At 55.9% G+C, this 8,026-nt stretch overlaps 2 protein-coding genes across 3 annotated transcripts in view; one reads left to right on the top strand and one right to left on the bottom strand.

The window, feature by feature from the left end:
* The window catches only part of KRI1 (KRI1 homolog (S. cerevisiae)), a 13,284-nt gene extending 7,330 nt beyond the window's left edge, over positions 1-5,954 (top strand). Inside the window, exons 15-19 of the mRNA XM_011994515.1 lie at positions 826-949; positions 1,036-1,166; positions 3,691-3,755; positions 3,876-3,974; positions 4,775-5,954. Coding sequence (XP_011849905.1) covers positions 826-949; positions 1,036-1,166; positions 3,691-3,755; positions 3,876-3,974; positions 4,775-5,114 — 759 coding nt within the window. The 3' untranslated portion in view covers positions 5,115-5,954. The remainder of the gene's footprint in view (positions 1-825; positions 950-1,035; positions 1,167-3,690; positions 3,756-3,875; positions 3,975-4,774) is intronic.
* Positions 5,641-8,026, bottom strand: part of ATG4D (autophagy related 4D, cysteine peptidase) — a 9,878-nt gene continuing 7,492 nt past the window's right edge. For both annotated transcript variants that reach the window (XM_011994527.1, XM_011994535.1), the window contains exons 7-10: positions 7,102-7,180; positions 6,956-7,032; positions 6,752-6,871; positions 5,641-6,161 (exon numbers count right to left, since the gene is read on the bottom strand). In XM_011994527.1, coding sequence (XP_011849917.1) covers positions 5,979-6,161; positions 6,752-6,871; positions 6,956-7,032; positions 7,102-7,180 — 459 coding nt within the window. In that variant the 3' untranslated portion in view covers positions 5,641-5,978. The remainder of the gene's footprint in view (positions 6,162-6,751; positions 6,872-6,955; positions 7,033-7,101; positions 7,181-8,026) is intronic.

The raw sequence follows: 8,026 nt of genomic DNA, 5'->3' as shown, positions 1-8,026 counted from the left end.
AAAAAAAAAAAGACCTTAGCCGGGTGTGGTGGCACATGCCTGTAATCCCAGCTATTCCGGAGGCTGAGGCAGGAGAATCGTTTGAAACCAAGAGGCAGGGGTTGGCGGTGAGCCGAGATAGTGCCATTGCACTCCAGCCTGGGCAACAAGAGCGAAATTCTGTCTCAAAAAAAAAAAAAAGACCCGGGACCTGAGTAGTACACCAGGTGCTGGGCACCACAGGGGCAAAGGCCTGTAGAAAGGCTAACTGTGGATGTGTGGAAGTGAATGGCAGCTAGTACATCACAGGGTAGAGAGCAGGGCAGTTGGCGGAGGGTCCTGGACATGCAGGGTTCCCCCACCTCAGGAGCTAGGTCCTGGGAGGGCTCTGGGGAGTCCCACGAGCTGCAGGAGGAATAAAGCTGCCATGGAGGGGCTCATTGGCATCGTGGGGGCTCAGCTCCTCCGTCTCGAGTGGACCCTGGTAACCCCCAGCCCTGACCCTGCAGAAGTGCTTTGGGGACGAGTACTACGGGGCCGTGGAGGAGGAGAAGCCGCAATTTGAGGAAGAGGAAGGGCTTGAAGGTGAGATCAGCTGAGGCACCGGACTGGGGACTGGGGACTGGGCCTGAAGCCCAAGGTCCCACGCTGGCCCCACCTGTCTGTTCTCTCTGCGTCCAGATGACTGGAACTGGGACACGTGGGACGGGCCTGAGCAGGAGGGAGACTGGAGCCAGCAGGAGCTGCACTGTGAGGACCCCAACTTCAACGTAGGTGTCACGGGTTGGGGGAGTCCCAGGGGCCCTGACGGAGGGCTGGTGGGATCTGACCTGTGCCTCCTGGCAGATGGATGCTGACTACGACCCCAGCCAGCCGCGGAAAAAGCGTGAAGCCCCCTCGACGGGCAAGAAGAAGCGCAAGTCGCCCTTCGCCGCGGCCGTGGGGCAGGAGAAGCCAGTGTTTGAACCCGGTGAGGCCCAGGTGGGCAGGCCATGGGTGGGCAGGGGGCTCCGCGGGGCCTGGCACAGCCCGGCAGCCTGGCTCTGTCTCGAGCAGGGGACAAGACGTTTGAGGAGTACCTGGAGGAGTATTACCGGCTGGACTACGAGGACATCATCGACGACCTGCCCTGTCGCTTCAAGTACCGCACCGTGGTGCCCTGCGACTTCGGCCTCAGCACTGAGGAGGTAGGGGCCCCGGGCGGGCAGAGACACTGCAGAGGGCACCTGGTATGTGGAGGGGTAGAGAGCTGGCCCTGACCCAGTCTCTGTTGCTCAGAAATGCCACAACATGGCAGTCTCTTTCTTCATCTAGAAAATGATAATATTTGGCTGGGCGCGGTGGCTCACGTCTTTGGGAGGCCGCAGCACTTTGGGAGGCCAGGACAGGTCAATCACCTGAGGTCAGGAGTTCGAGATCAGCCTGGCCAACATGGTGAAACTCCGTCTCTACTAAAAATACAAAAAAATTAGCCAGGTGTGGTGGCTGGTGCCTGTAGTCCCAGCTACTTGGGAGGCTGAGGCAGGAGAATCGTTTGAACTCAGGAGGCAGAGGTTGCAGTGAGCCGAAATTGCACCACTGCACTTCAGCCTGGGTGACAGAGCAAAACTCTGTCTCAAAAAAAAAAAAAAAAGAAAAGAAATGCTAATAGTCCTAATGACAGTACTAATGACATTACCTTGCCTCATAGGTAACATTACTACCTTCTACAAGGTGGGGGCTTAAAACAGTGCCTCGCACGTGGCACGCCCCGTAAATATTACTTCTTTTTTTTGAGACATAGTCTCGCTCTGTCACTCAGGCTGGAGTGCAGTGGTGCCAACCTCCTGGGCTCAAGTGATCCTCCTACATCATCCCCCCAAGTAGCTGGGACTACAGGCATGTGCCACCATGCCCAATTAATTTTTTTTTTAATTAAAACTATTTTTTTTTTTTTTTGAGACGGAGTCTCGCTCTGTCGCCCAGGCTGGAGTGCAGTGGCTGGATCTCAGCTCACTGCAAGCTCCGCCTCCCAGGTTTACACCATTCTCCTGCCTCAGCCTCCCGAGTAGCTGGGACTACAGGCGCCCGCCACTTCGCCCGGCTAGTTTTTTGTATTTTTTAGTAGAGAGAGGGTTTCACCATGTTAGCCAGGATGGTCTCGATCTCCTGACCTTGTGATCCGCCCATCTCGGCCTCCCAAAGTGCTGGGATTACAGGCTTGAGCCACCGCGCCCGGCCAATACTATTTTTTGTATAGATGATGTTTTACCATGTTGTGCAGGCTGGTCTCGAACTCCCTGGGCTTAAACAAGCTTCCTGCTTTGGCCTCCCAAAGTGCTGGGATTCTGCATGTCAGCCACCACACCCAGCCAATATGACTTTTTATTTTTGTTTATTTTTTGATTGATTGGTTGATTGAGACAGTGTCTTGCTCTGTTGCCCAGGCTGGCATGCAGTGGTGCAAACTCAGCTCACTGCAAACTCCGCCTCCCAGGTTCAAATGATTCTCCTGCCTCAGCCTCCCCAACTAGCTGGAACTACAGGCATGTGCCATCATGCCCAATTAAGTTTTGTATTTTTAGTACAGACGAGTTTTACGATATTGGCCAGGCTGATCCCGAATTCCTGGCCACATGTGATCTGCCTGCCTCAGCCTCCCAAAGTGCTGGGATTATAGGTGTGAGCCACCAGGCCCAGCCAATATTACTTTTATTCCTGTCAGTATGTATCAGCAGCAGTCTGGCTGGTAAGACTTGGTAGCAGGGCTGGGCACACTCACTCACACCTGTAATCCCAGTACTCTGGGAGGCTGAGGCGGGAGGATCACTTGAGCCCAGTAGTTCTGAGACTAACCTGGGCAACATAGGGAGATCTAGTCCTAGCTACTTGGGAGGCTGAGGCAGGAAGGTTGCTTGAGTCCGGGAGGTTGAGGCTGCTGTGAGCTGTGAGTCTGCCACTGCACTCCAGCCTGGGCGACATAGTGAGACCCTGTCTCAACAAAAGACTTGGTGTCCTCTGGAACCAGAGGGCCCAGGTGGGTTCGAGCCCTGGCTTGGCTACTCACCAGCTGTGTCTTTGGACAAGTGATTCCCCCATCTGTGCCTCAACTCCCCATCTGTAAAATGAGACAGTAATTAATAACACCCCAACTTTGGTGACTATGGAAGGAACAGAAATGAGACCAAAGTGTGTGGCACTGCCAGGCTGCAGGCACCTACTATCCCTGATTGATGACAGCTGAAGGTGTGTGACCATTTTCATGGTCAGTAAAAATAGCTGATGTGTACTGAGCTTATACCATCGGCATTCACTCACTTCCTCTTTCTGATGCCCTTCCGGTAGGTTTGGAAACAGGCGTGGAGGCTGGGAATGACAGCCTCATATGTAACTAGGAAGCCTGGGGGTTGGCAGTGACCCCTGCCCGTTCTGAGGCCATGGCTGGGTATGGGTGACGGCTCAAAGGCCCTGGGCCTCAAACTGGAATCAATTCAGCCAACTTCCCAGCCACGTGGCCTAGGGCAAGGATCCGTTCTCTGAGCCTCAGTTACCCCATCTGCTGACCTCTACAAAAAACATTGGCCTCTGTAGAGATCAGCTGTCTCTGGCCATCATGGCAGCCCTACTGGGTGGTAGCAGCATTACCGGTTTGACTAATGACGTGACTTAGGCTCAGGGAAGACCCTGCCTGGGGAATATCACAGCAGGTCCCCACTCTCCCTTCCCACGCAGATCCTTGCTGCTGACGATAAGGAGCTGAACCGGTGGTGCTCCCTGAAGAAGACCTGCATGTACAGGTGATGGGGCGGGGCGGGGCCAGGTGCGCAGGGGGCGGGGCAGAGCCAGGCGCGCTGAAGGCAGCGCGGGCAGCCCCGGGTACTTCCCAGAGCACCTAACACAGGGGCATCTGACTGCAGGTCAGAGCAGGAGGAGCTGCGGGACAAGCGGGCATACAGCCAGAAGGCCCAGAACTCATGGAAAAAGCGGCAGGTCTTCAAGTCACTCTGCCGAGAAGAGTAAGCAGTGCTGGCTGGGGAAGCGTGGGTGGGGAGCCCGCCAGGCCCAGGCTTGAGTCTTGGCTCTGTCAGCCTCTTGTTGCATGACTTTGGGAATGCAGCGCCCCCCGCTCTGAGACCTGGGTTCGAATCCTTCATGGGCACCATCATTGTGTGACCTTGGGCAAGTCGCTACCCCTCTCTGGGCCTCTTTCTCATAAGATGGAGATAGAGACGGTTCTGCCTTATTAGGTTGCCGAGGATGAAATGAGTTAATTCTCGTAAAATGTTTAAGATGTGGTAAATGCCCCATAGGTCTTAGCTGTTATTAGGACTGCTTTCACCCAGTCTAGAAGGCAGGGGTGATAGAAGCACAGTTTATTGAAAGCTAAAATGAGGCCAGGTTGTGCTCCCGTCTATAAGCCCAGCACTTTGGGAGACTCAAGCAGAAGGCTGCTTGAACGCAGGAGTTTCCGGCTGCAGTGAGCTACGGTGACGCCACTGCACCCCAGCCTGGGCCACAGAGCAAGACCCTGTCTCTAAGGAAAAAAAAGCTAAAATGAGTTAATTGATGTGACTAGGTTAGGGCAGGCCCAGGCACAAATACCAGAATCCTCAGCCTCACAATCTAGCCTTTGGGTTCCGTTGAGAAGCCCTGGCTTTGGCCTGAGACCCAGGTCTGAATCCCAGGCAGGCCCTCGGTCGCTGCGCGGCCGCTTCCCTATGCCCCTCTGTTCCTTGCCTGTAAAATGGGGCATGCGTCCTCAGGAACGGGCCTGATCTTGACAGGCCTGGGCTGAGCCCTGACTTTTCTCCCTCAGGGCAGAGATGCCCGCGGAAGCCACAGGGAAGCCACAGAGAGACGGAGCCGGCCCACAGAGGCAGCTGCCAGGGCTTGATGGGGCTGGCGGGAAGCGGCCCCGGCCGGAGAGTCCCCCAGCACAGGAAGAGGAGGCCCCTGTATCACCCCACAAGAAGCCAGCCCCCCAGAGGCGAAGGAGGGCCAAGAAGGCACGGCTGCTGGGCCCCACTGTGATGCTTGGTGGACGCGAGTTCAGCCGCCAGAGACTGCAGGCCTTTGGCCTCAACCCCAAACGGCTGTACTTCCGCCAGCTGGGCCGGCAGCGGAGGAAACAACAGGGGCCCAAGAACAGCTCCTGAGCACTGGGAGCAGGCAGGGGCCTCAGGCTCCTCCCCTCAAATCAAGCCCTGGACAGGTCTCGCACCCACAAGTACCATCTGCTGCAGAGAACCTCTCATCTGTGGCCAGGAACACCTGTAATCCCAGCACTTTGGGAGGCTGAGGTGAAAGGATTACTTGAGTCCAGGAACTGGAGACCAGCCTGGCCAACACAGTGAGACTCCATCTCTACAAAATGTGGTGGCACATGCCTGTAGTCCCAGCTATTCAGGAGGCTGGGGAAGGAGGATCACTTAAGGCCAGGAATTTGAGGCTGCAGTGAACTATGATTGCACCACTGCACTCCAGCCTGGGCGACAAAGCAAGACCCTGTCTCTTAAAAAAAAAAAAAATTAAACACGTGTAGCTGCGGGTAAGGAAGTCGTCCCATTTTATGGATGTGGAAACTGAGGCTGACTTAAACTTCCCGTGACTTGGAACTCTCATCTCGAGACACCTCCCAGATCTCACATCCCCTTAGAACGCTGCGCCCAGCCACAGCCATGATCAAGTCACACAACTTTATTGGCCCCCAGCAGCCACAGTTCCCCCAAGGGGGCTTTGGGACAGGGAGGGCCCAGGCGTCCAGTGCAAACTACAGTACGTGAGTCAGGCCCTGAGGGGGGGTGCCCGGGGTCCTCCCTCCCTACCCTGCCAGGAGGGCCCCGCTGGTGGGAGACAGGTGCATGGGCTCTGTCCCTGACTGAATGGCCCCAGACTGGTTGCAGCTGGGCTTGAGGGGCTGAGAACAGGAAGTTCTCACTGCCAGAGTTCAAGATCCCACACTCGACATGACATAAATAAAAAAATAAATAGTGTTGCATCTTTTCCCTCATCCCCTCCCTTTATAAAAACACAAAGTCCTCAGAGCTGGGGCGTTTGGCCCTGAGGAGCCGCCCTGTGCGAGGGAGCCGGAGTGTAGGCTGGGAGAGCTGGGAGCAGAGGTCGTCCAGGCTGTGGTCCTGAGCATGGCCCTCGGCCAGGGTGAACATGGGGTACCGCTCCGTGGCTGAGGAGGAGCTGAGGACCTGGCGGGAGGAGGGAGACAGGCTCAGCCACAAACAGTGCCAAGCCATGTTCCTTAGCCCAGGTTTATTTAGCAGGTGCTTCTCAGGACCGCCTCTCCAAGACAGGGCAGCCAATCAGCACCCTCCATCCCCTGGCCACAGTGATTGGCTCAGCCATGAGCATGTGACCCAGCTCAGCCAAAGACTGACAGTCACGGGATTTTTGCTGCAAAACCCACGTTCCCCTTCCAATGATCAGAGGGTGGGTGCCCAGAAGGGCTGGTGGCCATCTCTTGCCCCCATAAGGGTAGAGCTGGTGGCCATCTCTTGCCCCCATAAGGGTAGAGCCCTGGTCGGACAGCAGGGCCAAGAGACAGAGGTTTCCTACCACTTGAGCCCCTGGATACAGCTGCCTCCAAGGGGTGACGCCCTCAACTCGCAGGACGGCCTTGACCTAACAGTTGGCTTTGGCGTTCCCACCTTTTCAGGGGTGGACCCCCAGCCTGGAAGCAGCACCCCAGCTCTGCTGGACTCGAGGCCTCTGTTTCTCTTTCACCCCCAGCCCTGCCCGACCACCCCCCTCACCCCACTCCAGCTTTCCTCTTGCTCACCCTGGTCAGCTCTGAGCAGAGTGTCTCAAACTCCTTCCTGTCTCCAGCATAGAAGCCCACAGTACAGCTTGGGTCCATCTTGGCGAAGGCCATCTTGCGGGGCGAGGTGCAGTGGAAGGACTGGGGCAGACAGATGAGGGAGGCTCAGAGGCCCCTGCCGCCCACCTGCCACGGCTCCAACCACACACTGGGGCTCCCACTCACCTCCAGGGGGAAGTCGGCCTGACTGACATCCACAGTGGGCTGGCAGTAGTGAGGGTCCAGGTACAGCAGGAAGTCATCTGCAGGGGGTGCAGGTGTGAGTAGGGGTGCGGTGGGGCGTGGGGGGAGTGAGGAGGGGGTGGGCCTACCTTGGTAGCCAATGAAGTACAGTGAGTGTCGCGGTTTCCCGCCCATGATGCCCAGGCACAGCTCGCAACGCAGAAGTTCCTGCAGGGAGGAGGGTGGGCAGGTGCTGTCAGGCAGCCACTCAACAAACGCTTAGCAAACGCCTCCTCCGTTGAGAACCCAGCCTCTGGAGGGCAGCAGTGATCAAGACCACAAAACCCTTGCCCTCAGGAGCTGACATCCTAGTGTGAGAGACTAACAAGGAACTAACAAGGAAGACGATTACGTGATTTTTTTTTTTTCTTTTGGAGACAGAGTCTCACTCTGTTACCCACCCTGGAGTGCAGTGGCCCAATCAGCTCACTGCAGCCTCCACCTCCTAAGTTCTCCTGCCTCAGCTTCTCAAGTAGCTGGGATTATAGGCACCTGCCACCACGCCCGGGTAATTTTTTGATTTTTAATAAAAACGGGGTTTCACCATGTTAGCCAGGCTGGTCTGGAACTCCTCCTAACCTCAGGTGATCTGCCTGCCTCGGCCTCCCAAAGTGCTGGGATTACAGGCTGAATTGTGGTAGCACGATCTTGGCTCACTGCAACCTCCACCTCCTGGGTTCAAGCAGTTCTCCTGCCTCAGCCTCCCGAATAGCTGGGATTACAGGCACCCGCCACCATGCCCAGCTAATTTTTGTATTTTTAGTAGAGACGAAGTTTCACCATGTTGGCCAGACTGGTCTCGAACTCCTGACCTCAGGTGATCCACCTGCCTCGGCCTCCCAAAGTGCTGGGATTACAGGCATGGGCCTCGATGCCCAGTCAATTACATGATGTATCTCATGTGTTAGAGGTCATTAACTATATGGAAAAGAATAAAAGAGGGGAGGGAGCCTTGTGATTTTAAGTAAGGAGGTCAAACATTATCACTCTTTTAGAATTTGTCTCATGGGTTTT

Source organism: Mandrillus leucophaeus, unplaced genomic scaffold, assembly GCF_000951045.1.
Source record: "Mandrillus leucophaeus isolate KB7577 unplaced genomic scaffold, Mleu.le_1.0 Scaffold112, whole genome shotgun sequence".
NCBI lineage: Eukaryota > Metazoa > Chordata > Mammalia > Primates > Cercopithecidae > Mandrillus > Mandrillus leucophaeus.
This window is presented reverse-complemented; position numbering and strand designations above follow the sequence as displayed.